This window comes from Micrasema longulum, unplaced genomic scaffold (genome assembly GCF_059751315.1).
Source record: "Micrasema longulum isolate JH-2025_06_02 unplaced genomic scaffold, ASM5975131v1 h1tg002456l, whole genome shotgun sequence".
NCBI classification, from domain to species: domain Eukaryota; kingdom Metazoa; phylum Arthropoda; class Insecta; order Trichoptera; family Brachycentridae; genus Micrasema; species Micrasema longulum.
The window spans coordinates 15,582-42,695 of record NW_028279600.1 but is presented as its reverse complement, the minus strand read 5'-3'; the positions used below and the strand labels follow the sequence as shown (position 1 = coordinate 42,695).

General features: G+C 30.6%; 1 protein-coding gene across 2 annotated transcripts; it reads left to right on the top strand.

Moving 5' to 3' along the window:
- The first annotated feature begins 219 nt into the window (after window positions 1-219).
- LOC148272158 (uncharacterized) lies at window positions 220-26,997 on the top strand. 2 transcript variants are annotated; one of them, XM_088240449.1, is made up of 6 exons: window positions 220-401; window positions 16,134-16,235; window positions 19,633-19,749; window positions 21,404-21,478; window positions 25,031-25,183; window positions 26,685-26,997. In XM_088240449.1, exons 2-6 carry the CDS (start codon window positions 16,137-16,139, stop codon window positions 26,754-26,756), a joined length of 516 nt encoding a protein of 171 aa, XP_088096575.1. In that variant the 5' UTR covers window positions 220-401; window positions 16,134-16,136; the 3' UTR covers window positions 26,757-26,997. The 2 variants fall into 2 exon arrangements, with proteins under 2 accessions (XP_088096575.1, XP_088096576.1); XM_088240450.1 differs by lacking the exon at window positions 220-401 and adding an exon at window positions 5,964-6,206.
- The last annotated feature ends 117 nt before the right edge of the window (window positions 26,998-27,114 follow it).

Below are 27,114 nucleotides of genomic sequence, written 5' to 3'. Positions count from 1 at the left end.
GTATATATTACTTTAAAATAATATATTTAAGCGTTTATATTCATACTCTGTATTTACATTTCAAAGCAAACTGTCGTCACCTCCGCGAAACTTGACCCCTCATTTCTCGAGAAAAAAATAACTTTTATTTGCGGGATTGCTACAGAAATTTTTTGTGTTAATGTACGACCTTGACCGACATCTTGTTTGTGGCTAACTTCACTGCGTAGCGCCAGCTGTCAGTGCAAAACGAGCGCGCATCATAGCGCGCGCGATCGCTGTGTGAGTTCGTAAATGAAACGGAAAGTGTTCATGTTTTCCGCGTGAATAAGTGAACATAATTGAAAAGATAAAAAAATAACTTTTTTAAATTGAAAGACACGTCATTAGTGCTATTCGACAAAATTATAATTTTAAAAAAAGTAAGTACCTACTTAAATTTGTATGTTTCATAAATACGGGTGAAATATTTGATTATAACGCTGAAAAAATTAATTCTGCAAATTCTAGGCGTATATTTTTTAAATTTTAGTCGAAAAAAATTAAAACGTATATTTTTGAGTTTTTACTTGAAGCAGTACCAAAAAGGCCTATCATTTCTTTTAAACAAAAAATAAATATTCGTGTTCCTGTAAGTTACCCAAACATTTCGATTTTGGGGACATTTTTAACTAGCTGTATTCATATACTCACTATTAGAAAATGGGATTCAAGTTGTTGTAGAGCTAGGTTTGAATCTCGAACCTTTGAATAGTGGACTCTGCAATGCTAACCACGGGATCACAACTCGTTTTATAATAATATAACGTAAACTACAAACAAGGGTAGATAGATAGAGAGAGGATAGATTGCCATATCACTCGGTCTTTGCATACCGACATACTTTGCTTCCTCTACATTCATACATATCATGCTATTGCCAATTATTCCACCTTTTTACATGCCCATCTTTTAATATTTGTTGGATTAGGTAGGGCAATATCTTTCACGGTCTTTCTAGTTTTCAGCATCCATCAACATTCACATAGAATTTTTTTCAGACGTTCTTTAACCGTCCATTCGCTCTACATGTCCAAACTAACGTAGAATTCGTTTCTTGATTTTGTCGATAATGCTTAGGTAATAGGTACGTAACGCACGGATCTCTTGTGCGCCTATTGTACATAGTTTTACCACATATCCACGTGAGACATTGCAGTTTTAATACATATTATGTGTATTCACGTATGGCGCTTTATTCAGGTAAACTTTGATTATATTCATGTGACAAAGCACCTGCTAATGATAAAGTTCTAATTTTTTCTTTAATATTCGTAAAAAGACCATTAAACTTAGCAAACAAAGTTTTTTTTATAATTTTTATGTATGATTTTTCAAAGTTTTGCGTTTTTGAAATTAATTCGAGTGTGACGTATCAAGTTCTCTTCCCCTTCTTCTTGATGAGTTTTGCTGATTAGTCTATTGATTTACCATAAACCGAAAAATCTACCACAACTCTTTCACCATTGGTTGATTCGGAAGAACAAGTGACGTCATGCAAAGTAGTTAGATCACATTTTTTTTATGAATTTTCGAAAAACTTCGCCGCACAATTCGATGCTCTAATTTATACCACGCGCAAATATATATTTTTTATATTTCTCCAATTTTCTGTAGGGCTGAAATACCTCTTTAAACCATATTTTTATCCGCACCTATTAGTGCATGGGGCATTGCATTGGTAATCCAAATGCAGCGTATCTGGATCATCTTTGTGATATGGAAGGTAAGGTCATCAGCCTTACGCTTCATGTGGCAGTCCAATGATAATGAAATAGTGCAGTTAAGTTTATTACTAGTTATATAATTTCTATGTTGCCATTGCGCTACGCGCAAGGGACATGTTTTTAATTTTCTAATGCATGGACAAGAAAGAAACCCGACTACTTCTTTATTATGTACCATATGCACGCTGTTCATTTATTATAGGTAGTGGTTACGACGCTTGATTGACACACGCAAGATTCTCGGCTCGATTCTTGGAGAAAACACAAAAATTATGTTTGATTTTTCTTATGCTGAGTGTGCTGTAATTCATCACTTTGAGCTTCTCGGTCTATTGTAGTGTTAAAAAAAAAAACAATATTTTTACATACATATTTTTTAAACATATATGGGTGGAATATTGCCTCATAGAAATTTCTCCCGAATTAGTTTGATTTTAGAAAATACATACCTATTAAATATGAACATAAATATTGTACATTTTTTTTTCAATGGATGATAAAATAAAATAATTTTTAAAAAAGATAAAGCAATGTTAAATATCCATTAGTTTTCATAGACTATCATGCAAGAGGTCTCGAATTCGATTTTCAATATAGTTGATCTGAAATATTTATTTAAAAGGGTGTTTTCACACCAGAATACATAGTCCATGGACTGGTACCTGAAGTGTAGGACTGATCATCTTACTTTGATGTAACAAAAAATGATCAATTAGTGTACTAAAGAATTGCTCTATGCACCATTGGGCGTAGAAAGGGAATGATAAGTTTTGATAATGTTCTAAGGGTGTAAAATGTTATGGATATTTCTTTGAAAACATTTTGACTTGTTACTAAATGGCTTAAAATATTGTTACTAAACTGCTCCTGAAGAAGTAAACATATTGTCAAAACAAGCAAGAAAAGTTCGAAGCAATTTTTACCAATCTAAAATAAATTAACTTAACTGCAAGATTTCATTATCTTTGGACTGACACCTGAAGGGTCAGACTGATCACTTTATCTTCTATGCAACAGATGTTCGAAATACGCTGCATTTATTGTTCCAATTCAGTGTTATATACACCATTAGGGTGGATGGTGATTATAATTTTCACAACCTGTGTTGATTTGTTTTGACGTTTTTAATTCTGCCCATGTTTGAATCCCTTTTTTGCGCTTTTACCTATATCTTACGTAGTATTTTCCACGCGGGATTCCATAACCGCGTGTCGAAATTTTATGACTACTGTAATCATTTGAATACACCTTTAAATACCAAAGAGACATTGACCTCTTACAAAAAAAGATATTAAATTATAAATAATTCACGGCACAAATAACACAAAAAAAAATGTTTTCAAAATATTGCTTAAACCGTGTGTTATTTTAATGCCTTTTAAAAAAATTATTAGAATGAACGCCGATTCAATAAACTTAAATAAACTTGATCCAGGGTTCAGTGTGAAATTATGGAAAGAAAAACCCCTGCACAAGAAAACATGTTATAACAGAGACAAAAATGATCACCGAAACGATAAGCAAGAAAAAATAACCCATTTCAAAGAATTTCTTATAAAACTAACCAATACATGTATTTTTTTATTCTTCTTACAATTTGGTTTCCATTCAACAGCAACTTAAAACTTACTTTAGTAAATTTATTTTTTATTGTTAATGTCTGTTAAAAGATTTTTTTTGCTATATTCACAATTCACTTTATATTTTGTAGTTTCAACATATTTTTGGTTTATATTCCGATTTTATTTTATAATTCTTTTTTTTTTTTTTTTCATAAATGATAATGTATTTACATTTTTTTATCCTCGTTTTTGTTACGCTGAATTTTACATTTATGCTTTTTTGATTACTACACAACTTTAAAAATATGTATTATTTTGATATTTTTTATATTATAACTTGCTATGTTTGTACTTCCCTGTGTTGTTTTTGCAATTGCATTGCAAATTGGGCGTGAGGTAAAAAAATAATAATATATAATCTGTCTAGAACCGTTTTCTAAGAGAGACATGGTTGCTCGTATTGCAAGGAGTAATTATTCCTACCTTGAAATATATCATAATTTTAATATATCATTAGTAGAGAAACTTAGAACGGAGAACCTTATATTTAATTTAAAATTACTTAATGATATTTATTGTAAGTCTTTTATTGAGTTGTAGTAACTCCTTAGAATGTAACTTATTTGTATTGCTCTTTGTAATGTACTGTACAATTTAAAAATAATTTTAAAAAATCTTATATTGTATTAGTTTTCAAGTCAGACAACGGAGAGATTTAACACTATTTTTTTATATCTGTTAAAAAAATATCTAACATTTATCAATCCCATGAGAGAAAAATCCAAAATTTCTTCATAGTGTTTTGGCCATGTAAACATGTAACATACATTCCAAAAAATATATATAATTAAAATGGAACAAATAAACTTATTATTTTAATAAATGTTATTGAATATTTTATAAAACCACTTACCGACTTTTCTATGTGTACCGGTTTCGAGACGTGCCCGTTTCTTCGTCAGGACACCAATTAAACCAACATGCAAAACCCACTATACACCTTCACCATAGTTGTTGCACAAACATATAAGGTGAAGGTGTATAGTGGGTTTTGCATGTTGGTTTAATTGGTGTCCTGATGAAGAGACGGGGACGTCTCAAATTCGGTAGATATAGAAAAGTCGGTAAGTGGTTATATACAAATATTCAATGACATTTAGTAAAAAGTTAATGCTTTAAATATTAATAATATTATTTTTTTAAGTCTATATTTTATTAGTTATATTTTGAATATTTATTAATTATGCGCGTTTGAAAATAAGAACGAAAGTATTCTTTATTTTGTTAAATTTAATCGATAGTCACTACATAAATATGTATACTACGTTCGAAGAAACCGTGTAATTTTTTTTTAATTGCTTTAAATATTATTTTTTAAGTCTATATTTTATTTGTTATATTTTGAACATTTGTTAATTATGCGCGTTTGAAAATAAGAAGGAAAGTATTGTTTATTTTGTTCAATTTAATCGATAGTAACTACATAAATATGTATGCTACGTTCGAGGAAACCGTGTAATATTTTTTTTAACTGTTGAAACTTTGAAAATTTAAAAACATGTTTACAAAATTCAAGGACAGTTTTACATCTAAACTTTTTTGTAACGAATATTGACGATACTCCAAATTAGTATATCAATGTAGTGCCCATAAAATTTTACATCAATGCAGAAAGTGAAAGACACAGCTTGAAGATTTACAACCACGAAAGATTTTGCATGTAGTAAACCAACAAATAAACATTTTATTTATTGGTTTATAAAATCGTAGGTTAGTATTTTTTACTTGCTCATTTACTCATATTTATTTATGGACTCGTTCAGCCGATTTATTTACAGTAATTTACATTTATTTTCTTTTTATATAATATAATTAAAATAAAATAAAACTAAAAAATAATAAAGCTAAGACAAAAAAATAACCACTCGAGACAGGATTTGGTCTTGATCTGGACAAAATTTAGAAAGACTTACCTTGAAAAAGTTCAGATCCTGTCTCGAGTTTAGAAAACGACACAATCGGGACATTTGAGTTACTTATCTACACTGAAAAGACTCTTGGCTTAGTACAGTCAATTCAAATCTTTAATAATCCTTTGCTTATGTGTGCGTGACAGAAAGTTTTCAAAAAAAAATTATAGTATCCTTTCTAAGGCAAACGAAATTTGTATGTTTATTTGATTCACCAACAGGCACTAACACATTAATATAGAATTACTTAACATTCAAATGCACTGAATTAACTGTAATTATCTAAAAAAAAAACAATTAATGCTGTTTTTTTCAGCGTTTAAATATTACAATTTCGAGGTAAGTTAGAAGATAGTTTGTGTTTGTCAAAAGTTGAAATTCGTATTTTAATTTATTAAAAACTTTAAGTAATAGATAATTTTTTTTGATGAACAGACTATACAAAATAATTCATATAAATGTGATTGGTAGGAATGATTACGACACGATTAAAGTATAACCACCTGTTATTCGTTAACTCCTGGCAAGTTATATCATTCGGTAAAAAGAAAGTGAAAAGACACCTCACCAAAACAGCCGGAATCCACCAATAACCAGGTCCACATACACCCCCACTTTCTCCAACAAAAGCCCCCTTTACCATCGCTATTCCGCCTGCTCGGAACGAAGTCATACGATGTAATTTTAGTTTAAGACAGTTTCAGTACCAAATCGTCCAGTTTACCGGCCGCTTGTCGCAATAGGGTTAAAAGTTAACTAGTTTTGTTAATTAAATTCTGTGAAGTGGAAATGAAAATGTAGAAGCAGCTTTCAATGTGATTTTATCAATGTCAACGGTAGAAAACAAGTTTGATTTATTGTTGTTCACAAATAGATAAATAAGAAAATGCACTTTAGATAAATTGAACATCTGAAACAAACATACAAAGGTAAAATAATAAATGTTATTAAAACTACAATTATATGTTTTTTCTTGTCTGGACGGATAGAGAATTCAGTTATGTGTGTGAAATAGAATCGGAACCTATATTTTGCCTCGACTGCTACTCTCAGGTAAAAATTCTGAAAAATCGAGTGAAGAAAAGTCCGCTTTGCAATGGTTGGTGCGTTCGCTAAATTCAAATTCAAAACATTTTTATTGGACCAAAATAACATTCAGTTCAGTACAGAGCCGAATAAATTGGCGTTTATTGTAAAAAAAAAACACAAATAAATAAAATTGAAGTAAAATATAAGCAAACATATTGGGCACCGTCTATTCTCACTAGGTATAGTAAATACCTGTTCTAAGGTAGACAGCATTTAATTTATTTTTTTTGTAATATAAAATACAGAATGATTTTGATAAAGATGTAAAATGATAATTAGTACAAAATTGAATAATGCATAAAAATATGAGTCTTAAAAAAAATCTAGAACTCAAAAAATCAAAACTGTCTAAGTACCCATATGTTACTGGAAAAATAGGTATATGAAAATGAAAAAATAATGTATATAAAAAAATACTCACCAAAAAGTATAAACTAATAGAAAGTAATAAATTTATAAACTCACATTTAAAAATAAAAAAATAGCACACTGGCAAATAAAATTATAACACCTAAAAGTTTTTAATAGCTGCTCCAACCGGCTCCTTCCAATTTTTAAAACCCACTCTTTTGTACTAATTTTAAATTTGTTTCCAGCTAAGCATAATATTATAAATAAAACAAAATATTTTAGTTGTTAAATTGGGACAACGTCAGGGCAGCAACCCTCGAGCAATGACTCGATATTATAAAAGCATAATACTCTATAATTCGCAAGAGTATTTGCCCCTTAAACATAGTTTCACTAATGAAGATGTCGATCTTCAAAGTGATCATGTTCCGCTGCCTGACGGCTCTTCCAATCGGCACAAAAAGAAGCAGGTTCTGGAAGCCGGGAGGTTTTAAAACAGTATGTTCTGATGCTGTAGAAGATATCCGAAAGGATCATAAAAAGGTGTACTTTTTAAAATGGCTGAGTTTTCGATATAACCTCTCATCAGCCTAAAAAAATGGGTCGGTATAAACCCATCTCTACTCCATGTTTGGGGTCCCTAGTTTAAAGTGAAATCTTTTTTAAAGGTGATTTACTGTAATATTTCACCGCCCCTGGGTGTTATTCAGAATACTCTTCCCCCTAGAGAGTGGGTAATTTGTGAATTTTTATTGTTTGAATGCAAATATACTTTGCTTTATGCATGGCCACACTCATGACTAAACCTTAAATAAATACAAACGCGTGAAAGCAAACATGATGATTTTTTCTTTAGAACATTACAGTGACCTTAACCATTACTCTAAATACTTAATTTGGTTGAATTGAACAAACCGTATTAGTTTTTATAACCGGAATATTGGTTTTATTTTTTATTTTGAAAGTTGTGTTCAATCCATTGAGATTTTTATGTGGTTAAATTTCGCACCAAGGAGTTGTAAAGAGATTTCAGTACCCGGGTGAAAACCCTGGCAGTACGCAGAACGAATCCTAACATCTTCAATGCTTTACCACTGATTGTCTTTATGTGATCATGAAATGTCACGGTGCTCACAAATCTAACGCCCAGATCCTTAACATTCGATGTTCGTAGCAGATTCTGGTCATTCATTTTGTAGCGAAAAAAAAAATTTTTTAAGCCTTAGTGAAGGACGTGACCGAATACTTGGAAATATTAAACCTAAGTTTGTTTCACCTTCCCCATCCTGATATTTCAGATATATCCAGTTGAAGATTACGAAAATCGAAACTGATAGATTTAAATAATTAGTTTCGTGTTAAAATTTATTTTATTCTAAAGAGTAATATTTTCATTATATAATCACGTATGTACTTGTTTTTGTGGATTCATGCGATGCATTGAATAAATTAATAGTTTTAGCACGGAAGCACATATTTATGAACGCTACCGGAAATGATAGCATGTTTAAAACATAAATTTCCAATAAACAGCAATAACGAATACTTTAAGAAATGTTATTATACCGGTCCATTACAAAAATTACTTGGTTCAGCCTATTGCAGCTTATGCACACGAGTATGTATGCACATAATTCCATTGAAATATTATTTTCATATCTTTTTTTTATTGGCAATTCATCCCATGAAGGATGATTTCTGCCATCCATGCAAATAATTTCATGCAGACTGGGATTTTTAGAAAATCCAAGTAGGAATATCAGCCTCCTTAAAGTTCACACCATTCTTACTCAGAGATCTTCCTACATGATGAATCACTTCGGGGGTAATGGAAAGCTCCACCTTCTTACCTGAATCAGTTTTAAAGGTCTTGTGGGCTCTTTTCAGATACGCACATTGCAAAAACGATTTTTTTTGCTGTAATGAACGGTGAATTCATTTATTTATTTAAAAAAATCTTTATTTTCAAAAGGTTCGCGTATTTTCATTTTTTGAACGTACATCTACTGCTTTCAATGCCCCGATCGCCGTCAGAGTAACCAGTTAAGTATATACAGTCAATTTGTCTGTCAGCTTCAATTGAATTTTCCCAATTCTGATGGCGATAGGGTATGTTAGTTCATTAGCTTGTTAGTAAACCGGAAGAAAAAAGTCCGATCGGGAGAACCGGAACCGTTACCACCACTCCACCAGCCGAATAATTCAAACCGATTAAGTCGAAAAAAGAAAATCATTGTTTACAAATTCGCTCTAATCCTAGCACCTCTTTTTTCAAGACAAAAACCAAACATTAACCTATTCAAAATCTAGCACCCTAGTCAAGACCTATCAACTTATCTATCAACCGACCTATTAACCAACCTGATAACCAACCTTATTAACCATAAAAAATATAAAAAAACTTCGGGGGTAAGAGAGGATAGGAGAGAAGTGACATTTAAAGGTAAAGTCATGTTTGGAATTTTGAAATAAAAATATTGTATCCGTCAGTTATTGGGCCGCCAAAATGTATGAGGGCAGGCATTTTCATGTCTAAGCCACACAAGCACCGTGTACTTTGAACTATTTTAATTTAAAATAGGTGACAGTTAGTGCAGCACTGTCCAATTCTAAACCTAAAAAATATTGAATAGGTACTAATCTTTTTGACAATTTTTTTTTAAGGAATCAACCCGCTAAGTCTCTCCTTAAGAGGCTTGTAAGCAGATGGGAAGAAGGATATGAAAGGAAGTTATGAAAAATATACCAGTTGAGAAGGGATATGATTTTTCAAGCTTCTATAGTAAGAACCCTTATAAAATTACAATATTTAAGTTTGTCCAAATGTTCGTAGACAAAAGACTGGATTTCACCCCCTCGGGGGTCATTAAGATTAACAAATTACAACAGGGATGGAGAATACCATAAATAATAGACCTTAAATAGAGTACCTTCCCTTATTTTAGGTATTATCCATCCCTGTTGTAATTTGTTAACCTTATAAAATAATTGTATCCTCTAGTTTATTTACTAAATCATCATCTCCATCGTCTTCATTTACGCACCCAGAAGTGCAAAGAGTACTGCATTGTTAAAAAAAAAGCAACGTTCTTCGATCATCTGCCACACAAAGGTACACACTTGCCCATCAAATAGCACCCACCGCATCTGAATACATAAGTCTCCTAAACGGCGCCCACATCCACAGAAAAATTGTTTGTTGAACAGGAAAAGCTGCCCAAAGAAGCTCTCTGTAATCTGGTAGCCTTGGCATCTTTGTGCTGAAATAAGGTAATCCAGAAGTACGATATATGCACTTTATTAGATTGATGAAAAGAGGGAAGTCATTTCTTCGTTGACTGGAATTAAGTTGATTCGACGTGATCAATTCGCCGAAATTATTACAAAACTTTTTTAAAGACTTGAAATTATTTTGGGAAGTCACCCGATCTGCATATTCAATAGGACCTACAACAGGTCCACGTATAGTAGCGAGAAGCTCCATTCGGTATGATTAGAGAGGGGGAAACAGACAAGACCACGGGATGTGTTTAGAAGATTGGTTAGGATATCTGCAGCATCGCAATAAAATTAAAAACACTAAGTTAAGGTGATCAGTCTTACGAAAACTCTGAAATATTGCAGATTGAAAACTTTTAAGACCAATACTTCACGTCTACCTTGCCAGGAATCAAACCCAGAACCTCAAGCATGGTAGGCAAAAGCGTCAACCACAACACTTAGGCTCATCAACCACACAACTTGGCTCTACTGGATTTATTTTTTTTTAATTTTTGCCTAAGAGCTGCCATCGAGTCGAAAACACTAGTCTGGACGAGACCCTGGGGTCCCTGCTCTATTTCACAGTCAGAACTGTATTCTTCATCCACCCGGACACGGAGCAGTGTAATATATAAGTAGAAAAAAATACCAGAAGAGCAAAAATATATAAATATCGTGGTGATTTCAAAATAACACAAAAAATTTTAACCTACAGACTTAATTTTTTAAATAAATAAAAATATTTCATTTCTTTTTGGCCCATTACATTTGCCTATTGTTATGCAAAAAAGTTCATTAAACTTACGCTCATTTTCATAAGGTAAATACAGGTATTGTAATATAGTAATAAAAAATTATACCAGGAGACTAAAAGTACATAAAGGTGAATGCTAAACACGATCACTCATTGTTACGTCAGACGTGCTGAGAATTCTTTTGGGATTAAGTAGGCTCAACAAACACAGCATTTCGCGTGCTTTTGTGAAGTGCTTCTTCAATGCATCATTGTTATCCTATTTACCACATAAATGGAGTCAAGGTTATCTATTAATAGTCGTTTGTCTATCAAATATCTAAAATAAATAACTATAACTATTCAATTTAACGTAGAAGTTTATTATTATGCGTAAATTCGTTTTCCGCGTTAAATCAACTTATTAAAATTAACAATAAATTATAAATTAATACGTCATCCTCTTTGGTGTACAGATTTTCAGTGGTTTTTTTACATTTTTATTTGTTAATAAGCTGTCAAATTAAGTCAAATTTTTAATAAAATATTTTTATGTGTCATATTAAAAGCGCAAGGATTTTTTTTAAATTTTGTAATTTTGAAATTACTCCGCGTGTAACTATTAGAAAATGAGAACCAAGTTTTAATAAAGCGGGGTGCGAACCTCGGACCTTTGATCCGAGAGACCGCAATACTAATAAAACCCGTTTTAATTTATGTATCTTTTGTAGCTTTTAAATTTTGAATAATAAATACTTTTTCCTTATTTTTTTATGAAACAGAGCTAAGATTATATTAATTTATGTTTATTTTATTCACGCATTGGTTTACTTGGCCAGTGAAATGAATTCAACAATTATTATGAAAGAATTGATATTTAAAATATTTATAAGGCGTAATTTTATGAATAAATTTACAATAAATAAATAATTTCGGACACGTTTTTTTGTCAAGATGGATTTTTTTTCTATTATTTAAAAAGTCGAATAAATATTGATATTGAGTTCTGTAAAGACAAATAGGTATGGCGTTTTATGTTTTTTGTCTACTCTACGCTTTGTGGCGCAATTGGTTAGATGGCCAACCGTGAAACTGGCGTCGCGGGTTCGATTCCCGCCAGTTGCAAGAAAAAATCAAAGAAAGAGTTTGTTTCTCAATTGGTCTGGGTGTTGTGGATTTTTTTATTACCTCCTTCCATATCCCCTCTAACCCACCTGCTGACAAGCCTCTGCATAGAGGCTTAAGGGGTTATTCCTTTGAAAAAAAATGTAAAGGTGATAAAAATAATAAGTTTCCAATGGCTGGGACTTCTTTGTCAGAATCGATTGGGTAAACTGATCTTCCGGGTAAATTTAGTGACAAACCACTAGCTCTGAGGTAACTTAGCCTTACTTTGCGGTGGTGAAGTAACGATTGGTAACGATAAACGACATAACGACATCTTGCGTCACTCTTAACGACCGTCGGAATACCAAATACCAATGCGCAACCGTTATGCGCAGCGGTGAACTAAAAGTGAGAGCGTAAGCATAAAAAGGCGGGAACATTGACGCAATGGACGTATGATTTTAAATAAAGATAACTACCGTTTTAACCATTGGTTTTAAGAACTACTTGTTTGATTATTTAGCTATTTGATCTTGGTCTTAGATATACGGTCTGATGCCGAGCGTTCGTACCTATGTCGTACACGCGAGACACCTATCGACTTAATTTTGATGACGTAGTTTTCAACAGTATATTCTTTTTTGTATGGTCGTTTTATTTGTTTATTTATTGATGAACTACGTCCTATCCAAACTGACAAAAAATGAAGTTTGAAGAAAAAATTTAAGAATAAAAGAAATCATGAAAATCAAATACAACAAAATATGCAAATAATTCGACAAAAGGGGGATGACTAACGTATTTAATATTTTTAGTGGATAGCAAAAAAAAGCCATTTTTACGTGAAAACAGCTAGTACTTATATGTTCTTCATTTTAGATATTTTTAAAGTCATATTTTGTTTTGATATTGTATTATTGTATTTTATTATAGTTGTGTTTTTTTTTTTAATTTGCTTTGTTTTCTTTTATTTTATTATATTTTACTTCCTACGGGTTTATTTTTTTTCATTTATGTTTTAAATTTTATTTTATTTTATTTCACTTATCTCATTTTTTTATTTTTCATTGTATTATTTTTTATTATAATTATTTGTATTACTATTATATTTTTTTTTATTGTTTTTCGAATTTCTTTTTTATTTTTACATTGATTTAATTTAATTTATTGTTTTCTATTAATCTAATGTACCTACGTGTAATGAAAAATATTTGCATGATAAATATAATGATTAAGATGAAACGGAAAAAACAAAAATTAAAAAAAACAATATAAACATAATATTGTAAATATTCTTTCGGTAGAGAAAAAAATACAATTTAAAACAATCAGACTTGACGGAATAAATAGATGACAGATCAATATCATTCCATACCAAATAACCGTATCCTTAGATGTGGTCCAGAGTATTATAAAATGTACAATGAATAAGTTTAGTGGTTTTTTTTACTATTAAACTAAGCCAGATGTTTTTTCTTTATTTTTATGTATCGTATTATAAGCGATACGATTTTTTGAACTTTTATTTTTCTGAAATTACTCCTTCTGTGACGTTTCAAGTTCTCTTCCACTTCTTCTCTATCAGTTCTGCCAGTTGGTCCATTGAGGATAAGTAAACCGGAAACCTTCCACAATTCTCTTATCATTGGTTGATTCATATCAAAAAATATATATTTTTTGTATTTTTTCCGTACATTTCAAGAAACTTTTCCGCATACTTAAATGCTGAAAACATTTTTTTATCCAATTTCCATTAGGGCTGATGTTCCTCATAACAATAATTAATGCTTATTAATGAAATAAATAAAGTCGTTTTCTAGATAAAATGACTTGGAAAACAAATTGATTCGTTTATTTTTTTTCGCGACACAATGGGGAAATATCACATACTACGAATACCGATAAAAATGTATGAAATGGAATTTAGAATAATTAATTATATTTTCAAAATCATTATGGATATTGTGGAGAAAAATTTTCATACTTAAATGTGAAAAAGAAATTTAATAAAAATACGTTACTAGAAAAACGCGACATGTTTGGCCTAGATTATTGTGACGTCAAGATTCGTGATAATGTTATAAACAAATTTTAATGGCCAGGAACAAATACACATGAATTGTGACTTATTTGGGGCGTGGCCAATGGAATGACCGTTTTTGCGGGAATTCAAAATTACAAATTTATGCTAGGTACATACTAATAATTAGCAAAAAAATATTTTTTTACTTGACAGTATTTGGACATTTATTAATTTAAAAATGTAAAAAAAAATATATTTTCCGGTTACCAATTTGTATAGTTTCATCAAAACAGCTGTATTAATAATATAAAAAAAAACCTTCAAATCTTTTACGGAATATTTTCTTTTCTCTTTATGTTACACAAAAATATTCAAACAGTCTATTTATTATAGGAGCAAAAGTTCATAAACATTTCTTGTATACCCACGAACAGGCCATGCCTTTGTGGGATTTTTTGTTTACTATTTTTACTGTTAATATGTATTTCATTTCTATGTAATTATCCTTTATTTTTTAATAATCTGTTTTACTTCTTCTTTATACTGTAAAAAAAACAAAAAAAAAATACGATTTAAAGTTGACAAAAATCTTACTAAAAAAAATTTAAAATCGATCTACAAAACTTGATGCAACATGCCGCCCAATATAATGCAATAAGCAGCACATTTGACTTCACCCAAACTACGCTTGATTATTGTGCAAAAATAAGTTCGAAGAATCTAGAGTTAAAACTATGAGGTTACATATTTTCTGAGACTTGTGAATGTTTTTATGGTTCTGGTAGGTTCTAGTATCTTATTAGTTAAGGTGAAAGAAAGTTGAGCAACTGGTTCATTAAATATTACAAGTAATCTGCAATGTCAATGTAGATAAAGTAACTCAAGGGAAAACCAATCCGGAAGTTACTAAAGTGTACTTGAAAGGAATTAAATGGAAATATTATTACTAATAAACAGTTATTTTTGTATTTACGGTTTCACATAATGTCCATAGAAATATTTTTTTACCACACACACACTTGTAATCCCATTAATTCAACAAACTTATTATGTAGCTCAATCACTAATAACTATCGACGTGCTAATAAGAGACGCGATAATAATTTCTCACCATGGTTCTTTACCGTATTCGCGATCACAGTGGAACATCCGTGAACACCTAATATTAAATGTAAAAATATTTACGTTTCACGACGTATAATCCTGCTGCGCAATCACATATTTGAATTTCATCGGTGTAAATATCATCGGTTTTTATTTATTTATTTATTATTTATTATTTATTATTTATTTTTTATTACTTATTACTCATTATTAATTATTTATTATTTATTACTTATTACTCATTATTAATTATTAATTATTTATTATTTATTATTTATTATTTATTATTTATTATTTATTATTTATTATTTATTATTTATTATTTATTATTTATTATTTATTATTTATTATTTATTATTTATTATTTATTATTTATTATTTATTATTTATTATTTATTATTTATTATTTATTATTTATTATTTATTATTTATTATTTATTATTTATTATTTATTATTTATTATTTATTATTTATTATTTATTATTTATTATTTATTATTTATTATTTATTATTTATTATTTATTATTTATTATTTATTATTTATTATTTATTATTTATTATTTATTATTTATTATTTATTATTTATTATTTATTATTTATTATTTATTATTTATTATTTATTATTTATTATTTATTATTTATTATTTATTATTTATTATTTATTATTTATTATTTATTATTTATTATTTATTATTTATTATTTATTATTTATTATTTATTATTTATTATTTATTATTTATTATTTATTATTTATTATTTATTATTTATTATTTATTATTTATTATTTATTATTTATTATTTATTATTTATTATTTATTATTTATTATTTATTATTTATTATTTATTATTTATTATTTATTATTTATTATTTATTATTTATTATTTATTATTTATTATTTATTATTTATTATTTATTATTTATTATTTATTATTTATTATTTATCATCATTCTGTCTACTTTTAAGCATCCATATTAGTTCAATTTGTTTGATTGTAGTAAAATAATTGCAAACTTTATTGACGCAAGATGTTCACTATCCCGCCTCTACATATCAGCTTTGTAAATGCCTCGACTTCTTTATTTGCATTTCAATAGATTTTACATCTCTATTATCTCCGTTAAAATATCTGATATTTTTGTACAAAAATTTGGGTATACTTAAGAAATTACTATGTTTTTTTTTTCAGACGATGTCTGCGGGAATTCGATGGTGCATGATTGCCGTCATCGTCTTGACAATGGTATCTGCGCAGACAACGAAAAAAAGAGACATTCCCTCTTCAGATAAGGTGCCGTAACTTTAATACACAGTAAATCATTTTTCATTGCTCCAAAACTGTCCAATGCATTCCTTAATGATATCATAGAGATGGATTATTTGAATTTTTCGTTTCGATTTTTTTATTATTTTGAAATTACGATTAAATAAGGCAGATGTACAGTTTTTTTTCTAAATGTACAGGATTTAAAAAAAATAAATTTTTTATTTGTTTTAATAAAATAAATATTTGCGATCTTATGATTTACCTAAATATTTCATTTTGATGGCCATAATTAACGAGCTGTAAATAACTCACGAGAATCAAGTTGGGGTAGAGTGGGATTCGAACCACGGACCTTTAATCTGTGAGTCCGAGACACTAGCCACAGGACCACAACCCGACTCATACTTTTATACGGTTCATTATACTTTTATACTGTTTTATTAACGAACATTTATCAGTTCAGTGCGAAAAATCCGCGATTATTATTGTAACTACAAGAATATGTTATGTGTGCAAAACAGTGAAAAGGGAACAATAACATTCAATCAAATAAAATAAAATTATAAGCAAACATATTAGACACTGTCTATCCTCACTAGGTATAGTAAATATCTGTTCTGAGGTAAACATATTTTTTTAAATAAAATACAGCATATTATTTAGGCTTAGTAATGTCTAGAGATGATTTAAATACTGAAATCTTATAAAAATGATGGAACTAAAAAAAATATATGCTGTCGAGATAGAAAAATAGTAAAATCTAGTGAATTATAATGATACATGAAATCTGGCAAAATATGACTTTAAAAATACCACACACTGTTAAAAAAATTGTTGAATCACACAAACTCTTAATAATTGTTGCTTCAACTGGCTCCTTCCCATTTTTAAAAGCCACTCTTTTGTTTGAATTTTATATTTGTTTCTAGCTAAACATAATGTTTATTATGTGAGCATATTGCAGCTTTATTTATGTTTTAATATTAGAACTCTTTAAATTTTTTGATCATAGTTTTCTTCCCGCTGCCTAAGATGTTTTTTTTTTATTTGTACGCACACAGGCCATGCCTTTATGGGTTTTTTTTGTTGATGCGATAGTGTATTTTTTATTTTTAATATTTATCGTAAAAAGAAAAAAAAAGTATTAGTAAATAGAATAAATGTTTTAAATTGCTTATTTCTTAACAACTGGCCGCGTGCAGGCGGCTGGAGAATACAGTTATACATGTAAAATAGAAACAGAATCCCAAACGAGAGTTTCCCTTCGATGGCTGGCTGACAGGTAAAAAGTCTGAAAAAAAAATCAAGTGGACATAAATCCTCCACGAAACGTTATGGATGTCTTCAATGGTAGAGTTCTCGGGGTCGATTCCCGGCAAAGTCGACGTGAAAAATTGATTAAACATGTGGTTATGCACTGCCAATACTTGATTGTTTTTGACTCTAAAAATATATATTCACGTATATAATATGTATAAATTAAGACATAGTATTTAACTACTGTTAGTAAATATAAGTATATTACCACTTACTGACTTTTTATGTCTACCGGCTTCGAGATGTACCCGTCTCTTCGTCAGAACACTCACTACACCAACAGGTAAATACCAAAATACACTTATATATATTATTTATGAACAATGCTTATACTGCGGTGAAGGTGAATTTTAGTGTTTGAATATTGGTGTAGTGAGTGTCCTGACGAAGAGACGGATACGTCTCGAAACCGGTAGGCACAAAAAGTCAATAAAGCTAGGGTTTCCTAGGACAGCGGTGCCCGTAGTTTAACGGCCGTAGTGAACGGTGATGCAGTGGACAGCCGTCGTAACAGTGACTAGAGTGTGGTTTCCTAGGAAAACGGTATTATCAACACCATTTAACACCGTTTACCTCGGAAACCACTCTCTAGTCGACGTTACGACGGCTGTCCACTGCATCACCGTTCACTACGGCCGTTAAAATACGGGCACCGCTGTCCTAGGAAACCCTAGCTTAAGTCGTTTTATACTTATTTTTACTAACATCAGTTACAATGTTTCACCACAAAGTTAATGGTTTAAACATAAATCATATACCTATAGCTATTAGTTTAAATATATTATGTACGAGTATTTAAATAAAATAAAATACAGTACATTACATAGATTTATGCATGGTGTTTCAGGGCCAGACCATGAAACTTGTGGGGAACATTCCTCATAGTAAACTTTTAAAAAAATTCAAAAAGTCATTTTTAAAAAAATAATAATTTGTTATCTCAAAATGTAGTAAATCCTTAATTTCTCGGACAAGCAGTCCCTCCACAAACCCCTCTCCTACCCAGCCGCTTCCCTTGTCCGCGTCTGGTGCGTATCGCTTTGTTGGCGTTGGTCACATTATTCCTATTCACCTTAAATCAATTTCTTACCAGTCTACGTATGGAAATCAAATAACACATCAAAATCATTTCCTTAAAATATTTCTCGAAAACCCTTGACCTATGTAAGTTAATGTTAAATAATATATTATAATTTGTTTTTAAAAAGGTTTCCGAGATTTGTCCATTTCTGTTTTAATTATATTCAACTAAATGTATTTTTATCTGATAATATTTATTGTATCTATCCCAGAATGAGTTTGCCAAACTCACGGGAATACAATTATGTTTTGTACATTTTTTGTATTTTGAAATAAAAAAATTAAAAAAACGTTTTTTGGCAAATTTTTATATCGGGGAGGGGTAAGGGTTTGCGCAAGGGATGCTGGTCTGAGAAATTATATATTTACTCCATTTTCAGACAAATATTTTTTTAATGACTTTTTGTAAAAACGTTGTAAGGATTTTTTTAAAAGCTTGCCATGAATGTTGAAAAACCGTGTATATAGTACTATTAGGCGTGTTGACCAGATGTCAACTGAAATTTATGTTTATGTAATCATTTTTATTTGTAGTATTCTTTAATATTATTCATGCTTCCACTTTCTATAATGTTGTATTCCAACTCTAAGAGTCCACTCTTGGCCTCATAGAGTTAAGGATACGTTATTATAGGCGGCCTCCGTGGTGTAGTGGTCAAGATGCTCGACTCACAGACGGGAGGTTCCGGGTTCGATTCCCGGTGAGAACACAAAAATTAAAATGTGATTTTTCTCAAGCCTGGGTGTTCTGTGATATAATTCACCACTGTAATTGGGCCTCCTGGCCTGTTGTGGTGCAAAAAAAATAAAATAATAATTAACATTAATTAACATTATTTTTTTGTAATGTGTATCTTTATATGTAACAAAATGTAACAGATAATCGAGGAACACTGGTTTTGGTGCACTATTATAGTGCCTTATTCATCATTAGATACGGAATGGGAATTAATGATAATTACATTATTTATTTATTCTACATGATGATGAGTTTTTTATTTACTAGCATGACTACTTTTTCTAGTTACAATTGGCTGATGACATCATTGCCAAGGACAGATTATCAAGACAGTCTGACCCCTCTAAGCCGACCCCTAGACCGAAGGGTTTCTTTGGAACTATATTCCAATTAGCTTATGAAGTAAGTTTATTTAATAATTTCACTGCTGAACTATGCCTCGATTATGATGGAAAGATAAAGACGTCATACATTCACCTTGACGGTTGAAGTGGAATTGCCTCTAGCAATTATGAAGATATACTAACGATCCCCCCCCCCCTTCAAGTTTTGGGTAGGGAAAACAATACGTACGTCACGGTACACATTTCTACGCTCTATAATGACATAGCTTCAGGATGACGTGATAGTTGAAGATAAAAGTCTCCCGACCGACTACAAAGATATTATTCCGATACGCCCACCATCAAGTTTTGATGTCAGTGACGGGTCTAAAACCCCTCGATACGTTTATCTACGCATTAAAAGTGTCAAAAATTTTGTTCCCCAAGCAATTTTTTCGTTAATTATGATTTATTAAAATCTTTAATCGTTTTAAGGTTGGCACTTTTTTTCTTAAAAGCCTATTTAAATTATGAGAGATAAATAAGTAAGTTTTGTAGTCGAATTAAATTCTGACATAACTGTCACTCTAATAAAACGAACGCCTTTCTGTCATATTAACAAATAAGAGTATCTAGGCGTCAAACACATATTATGTGCGTCAGAAAGTTACCACTCAGAAGAGAGGATTCAGAATAGCATCCTAATCAGTAATTTAAATCTGCCGTTACTAATAATAAACGATCTCTTTTTAATTTCTCAATTATTAAATTGAAAAAAATTATAAATCATTCAATGTATGTATTTCAAGTAATTTATAATATGTATAGTACGAGTATATTAATATATCATACTCGATTTTTAATATTTTTATTTTTAAGGACTCTTTAAGCCTTAAAAATAAAAATATTTTATATGTATATTTTATATGTATATTTTATATGTATATTTTATATGTGTATTTTATATGTAAAAGGCAGAAATGCCTTACATAAATAAATAAATAAATAAAATGATTTTGTATCCGGGCAATACAGTTCTGAGTGTGAAAAAGAACCAGAACCCTTGACGAGCGTTTTCGACTCTCAGGTAAAAATGATTTAAAAGGAAATCGAGTGGAGATAAGTCCACTTCATTGTGTAGTAGTTGGCACGTTCGCCAACTATTCTTGAGGTCCTGGTTTTGATCCCTGGTAGGACGAAAGTAGAATATTTGTTTTTAAGGTGGTTCTACGCTGTGATATTTTAATGTTCCTGAACTGGGGCCTGTGGCGTAAGACAGATCACCTTACCTTTCATGTAACAAAATTATCGCTGAAATCGGAGTGCTAATGCAGTGCCCTATGCACCACTAAATGCGAATAGAAATAGACGAAGGTTTTTTTTTTAAACAATAAATTAAATTGCTTTGTTGTATTCAAAAAAAATATTAGCGTTCTTATAATTTACCGGAATATTTAAATTTTGGTAGCCATTTTCAACGAGTTGTAAAGAACTCACTATTAGAAAATGGAAATAAAGTTGATGTAGAATAACGTAACGGACGGTTTGAGTTTGCTTTTGGAAATCTCGACCTGAGTACACACTGCTCGTTTTATTGCTGTAAATTGTAGCTATCTTCGTGGTTGATGTAATGATTTTTCTCCGTATGGGCGACTCTATTAGACGGTGGCGTATTATAACTTTAAGCAAATAATAGTGTTATAATTATTCTTACTTAATTACTTGTTTTTCAGCAAGCGAATGACACGAAAAGTGCATTGTCACAATTGAACGAGTTATTCAGTGGACAGTTTGCAGATGGTCCTCAGGCGAGTATAAATAAGACTTATCTTTCTTTATATAAATCTCCTGAACGTGTGATGTCACTGAACTCCTCCTAAACGGCTTAACCGATTTACACGCATTTTTCAGCGAAATGTAGATCTTTGCGCTGCGCGTGTTTGTAAATATTAAAATCTTCAATCTAATATCTAAAAGAGATGTAAGGAGCATTAATGTTTTATTCATCGATCTACTAGGGTTGCGTTCGAGGAGAATGCAATGTACAAAAAAATGGAAAGATGTTGGTTTTTTGCGTGTAAAAAAGTTTGTTTTTGAATCTTTACAAACAGCATTTGTTTTTTGTGGATCTCAATCAGATTATTTCCTTCAATTCCTTATAATTTCTACCCATTTCTTTCTTTATACTGGATTTTTAGTAATACTAGAATAATATGATATTCAACACATTTTTAAAAATCGTATTCCTCATAAGTACACCCCTCTGTTGGCGAGAAGACCAGAGTTTGACGTTTGCAAAAATAATGCCATATTTGAAAAAAAGGCTTATTTTATGTTTTTGAATACGTGCGTTTTTCAACGAAATGTAGATCGTTGCGCTGCGCGTGTTCGTAGATATTAAAATTTTCAATCGAATCTGTAAAAAAAAAGTTAGAAGCATAAATCTTTTTTTCATAGACCTACTAGGGTTGCATTTAACGAAAATGCATAAAAAATTGAAGGATTTTGTTTTTTGTGTTAAAAAAAAGTTTGGTTTTGAATGTTTACATACAACATTTGCTTTTTATGGTTCCCAATCAAATTCTTTCCTTAATTTATCATAATTTCTTCCCATTTATTTATTTTTACAAAATTTTTGTTAATACTTAAAGAATATTGACTGACATTTAATCTTAGAATATAAACATCTCTATACTCTAAGCATTTAATACATTTTTGAAAATCGCATTCACGAATAAAGCGCATCCCTGTTAGTGAGAAAAACCAAGTTTGACATTTGCAAAAAGAATTCTATATTTGAAAATGAATTATTTTGTGTTTTGAAATTCAACCATAAACAAGTAACTAGGTACTCACTTATCTAATTTGAAAAATCCAAGCTAATAGAAGGTTCGGACAGAACAACGTCTGTCGGGTCCGCTAGTTAAATATATATCTACTCTAATATTACGTTCTTCGTATGCTAGCAACATCTAAGATAGAGAAAATGTTGCTTTGCTGACGGAGCGATGACGATGACAATATTTGAAAAGGCAAACATTTTATGGATGCATTATTTTATTAAATAAAATAATTTGTTGTATTCCCTTTTACTTTCCTTCCTTATCCTCATTTTTTATTTTTATATATATTCATATTGATGATTCGTTTTATAAATTATTTCTTTAGTTTAAACTTTATTCTTATAAAGTTTTTTGTAATTTATATTTGTTTTAATTGTCTTATTTTTAGTATTTACTTCAGAATAATAGTGTGTAGCATGCACATTATTTTTATTATTATTATTAATGGTATATTTTCCAATTCATATTTATAATTCAATTTTTATTATTTTCGATATGTTATCTAATTTATATTTGTTTTTTTATATGAATTTTTAAGCATCGTATAATTAAAAAAAAACACGTGTAAAAAAGTATTTCCAGCCTAAACACATGAACTTCCTAGCTATTCGAGACTTGAAACAAAGAACCCCTGTGCGTTTTATAACTCTGAATTAAATAAAAAAATACTGTATTTCAATTATGTTTTATATTATCATTAGTTCAATGATTTTGTTATTACTGTTTTATTTTTGTAACTAAATAAACGAGCCAGTAAAAACATCTCCTTTCTCTTCCTTAATCTCTCCCCCTTTTCTATTTCCTCTTTTTTACTTGGTAATTTATATACAAATGCATTTAAATAGGTGCGAAGGTTTTCACGGTCACTGTTATCAATATTATGTATCTTTTTTGAGTGATACCGTGTATGTTGGATTTGATCCGACGTTTCGGCTACCATTGCAGGAGCCATCTTCAGGGAAAACTTTGTGTTTTATAGAGAAACGTATGTGTTTAAGTACTAGTAATTTGTACCGTGTCACAGTCAGCAGTAGGCATATTTCTAGTTTTGTAGGAAAGAATAATTATGTTTATGTACTAGTAATTTGTACTGTGTCGCAGCCGGCAGTAGGCACATTTCTATTCGTAAATGTGCCTACTGCTGACTGTGACACGGTACAAATTACTAGTACTTAAACACATACATTTCTCTATAAAACACACAGTTTTCCCTGAAGATGGCTCCTGCAATGGTAGCCGAAACGTCGGATCAAATCCAACATACACGGTATCACCCAAAAAAGATACATAATTTTTACAAATGCATTTATTTATATTTTTATATATCTTAAGCTTTTTTATCATTATTTTTAATTGAATATATTATTGTTACTAGAGTTATAAAAATAAAACTTTTAATTTATTGGTTGGTTGGAGGAAGTTGCTACTACTACTACCATCACGCCATTTCCCCGTAGGGGTAGGCAGAGAGAATGGACCGCCACACACGTCTATCCTGGCATACAATCCTAGCCTCTTCCACATTCATACATCTTGTCATACATGCCCTTCGGTTCTGTCTGCTTTTGACATGACCAGACTTAAGATTTTGGTTTATCTGATCATGTCACGTCTTCCTTGGTCGTCCTCGTCTAACGTTGCCGTTCATTTTTGCCATATATACTTGTTTTACCATTCTCTCGTCGTCCATTCGTTCTACGTGACCAAACCATCTCAGAGACCCTTTCTTAATCTTATCAATTATACTTGTCTCAGATTTACACTCTCGCCTGATTTCATCATTCGTAATCATGTCATACATTGATTTCCCACACATTCGTCTAAGAGATCGCATTTCAACCGCGTTCACTCGGCTTTCATCCTTCCTCTGCCAGTTCCATGGAAGAAGTTGCCATTTTTCAATAAGCCCGCCAATGTACAATTAAAAGTATATACAAAAAGTTTAATAAATATATGATTTATAATTGATTATTTATTTAAAGTATTTAACGTTATCGTTGTTTGGATTGTTATTATTTAGTTTTAACCACTATTTGTTTTAAGTTACTTTATATTTTTTATATTAATTATTATGGCTTAACTCGGGTACAGCCTAAATAGACATAATAGGCGAGTGAAAACGTATGTTAACACATGTAATTTGAAATGAATAATTAGCTAGTCTCTTTTTTGAAAAATTACAGTTATAACATTAACTTAAATATACAAAAGTAGATTGTAATAGTAATAAAAAAAACAAGTGCCATTTATGTAATAACATTAATTAATAAAAATATAAAGATTTAGATATACTCAAAATATTAAAGAATAATAAATAGTATATTCTACCTAGCAAAAAACAAATTGTTTCTCATTTTAAGTAACATTAGAATAAAAAAATAAGTACTGAAGACAGTTGGTGAATGGTTTTCCAATATCTTAATTATTTATTCAACATCTAGGTTGGTAGCATGCGCATTGTTTCTCTGAGACATAAATACACTTTTTAAATAAAGATACTTAAATATTTTCTTTCAGTCATCTGCAACAAAGACGCCATCAGCAAGCAATTCAACTTCCGCTACTGAAGCGCCTCCGAAAATCTCCAGGTCCGAATTTCTGAAGATACTTGGAAGAAATTTGAAAGGACTCAGAAGGCTGTATAACTTGGAAATGAGAGAAGCGTTACGTGTAAGCGTTTGAAACTCCTCCCGAAACTAATTAATTGTTTATTTCATTTCAAAATCTTAAAAAGCCATTATCATCATCATTTTATATCCGCTTCCTAGTTGGAGCATATAGTATCCAAAAAAAGCCTCCATGTATTCCTATCGGCTGCCAACTCCTGTGCGCCCTCCCAATACAGGTTCTCGTCTCAAAGTTCTAACAAAAACTGTCGACGAACAGTCAGTAGTGGACGTCCAAGACGTCGAGAACCTGATGCCTTGTAAAGTAGGCAAGCGTTGTTAAAGTACTCAGGAGGCATCTGCAATATATGGCCCAGCCAACCGTATCACCTCCGCTTGATTGCAGTTGTCACCAGAGTTTGCTGCGTTCGTTCTCTTATTACCTCGTTCCTCACAAAGTCAAACCACCGAACACCCAAAATTCTTCTGAGACACCTATTCTTAAAACTCAGAATTTTGCTGTTTTGGGCACTAGTGAGGTGCCACGATTGGCTCTTTGAAAATGACCACCAAAATGGAAATATTTGAGTAAATTATAAGGACGTCAATATTTTATTTTATTTTTTTCAATAAATATTTACGTTCATAAGATAACATTAAAAGAAAATATTTCATTTTGAGGGCCAATTTTAACGAGTTGTAAATAACTCACCACTAGAAAATGGGAATCAAGTTGGGGTAGAGTGGGGTTCGAATCATGGATCTTTAAGCCGTGAGTCCGAGACACTAGCCACGGGACCAAAACCCGATTCTTATTACTTCATTCCTCACAAAGTCAAACCACCGCACGACAATAATTCTTCTGAGACACCTATTCTCAAAACTCAGTATTTTGTTGTTTTGATCATGATTCGCATCCGTAGAGGAGAACAGGTGTCAGGCGCGTAAAACACTAATCATTGTTGCACAAAATAATATCTAGCTATAAAAATGCCCATGATATCCCCCGCTCAGATTAACCGTAATGTACCTCACCGTAACTTGCGTACCAATGCTGTGGGACATTTTAGAATCAACGTCGGATGTTTTTCCCTCTACCAAGGATTCTCGGAACATTGAACAAAATCTCACTAAACAGTACTGTCGATGTGTTCCTACAGCAAAGGCATACATTTAAGAAGCAAGCGGTGTTATCACCCCTGACTTGAGATGACTCACTTTCCATATCTGCCTACATCATGCCAAGTTATGGCCATAGTCAACATCCGGTGTACATTTAAATATATTCTAAGATTGTTTAGTTAAGTTTAGTTTATCCATTGTATTACGTATCTATATCATTAATGTAAATCTATTAGGGCTCGCACAAGCCTGTTGATTGACTTTAAAAAAAGAATGAATCAAAATGTAATTGAATGCAAAAAACAATAGCCCCTAAATATCTTTTTTCTCTATACCCGCGATAAGATCCATAATTTTTATAATTTATCTTAACCTTTACTTATATCATCTCCCGCCTCTAATACTTAAATAAAGTATGTTTATAACTCTTTTTTTCATTTTAGGATTCAGCAAAAAATATTCAAGACTACAGAAAAGAGTTCAATCGAAAGATGTACCAGCAGTTTGCTGATTAATCACTGACACCTGGCCCTGGTGCAATTATTTATAATATAAATATACACATATCTCAATGCAAATATAAACCTCGAAAACGGATTTTTTAAAAAGTAATCTTAAAATTTGACCTAGTAGTAATTTAAAAAAAAATTAAATAAAATGAAATCCACGCATATTTCTTTTTTTTCCTCCGTTTTATGAAATATTTGTATTAAGCTATATAATGTAAATAAATTACTATTTTTAAAACTAAATAAATCTTTAATTAATTTACCTCCCCTTTTGCATAAGCCTTCTTTTTACAAAAAGTGGGTATCAACTAACATCTACGTTTATATAAAACAATAAAATATAAACAGAAACGTTGGTTTTAAA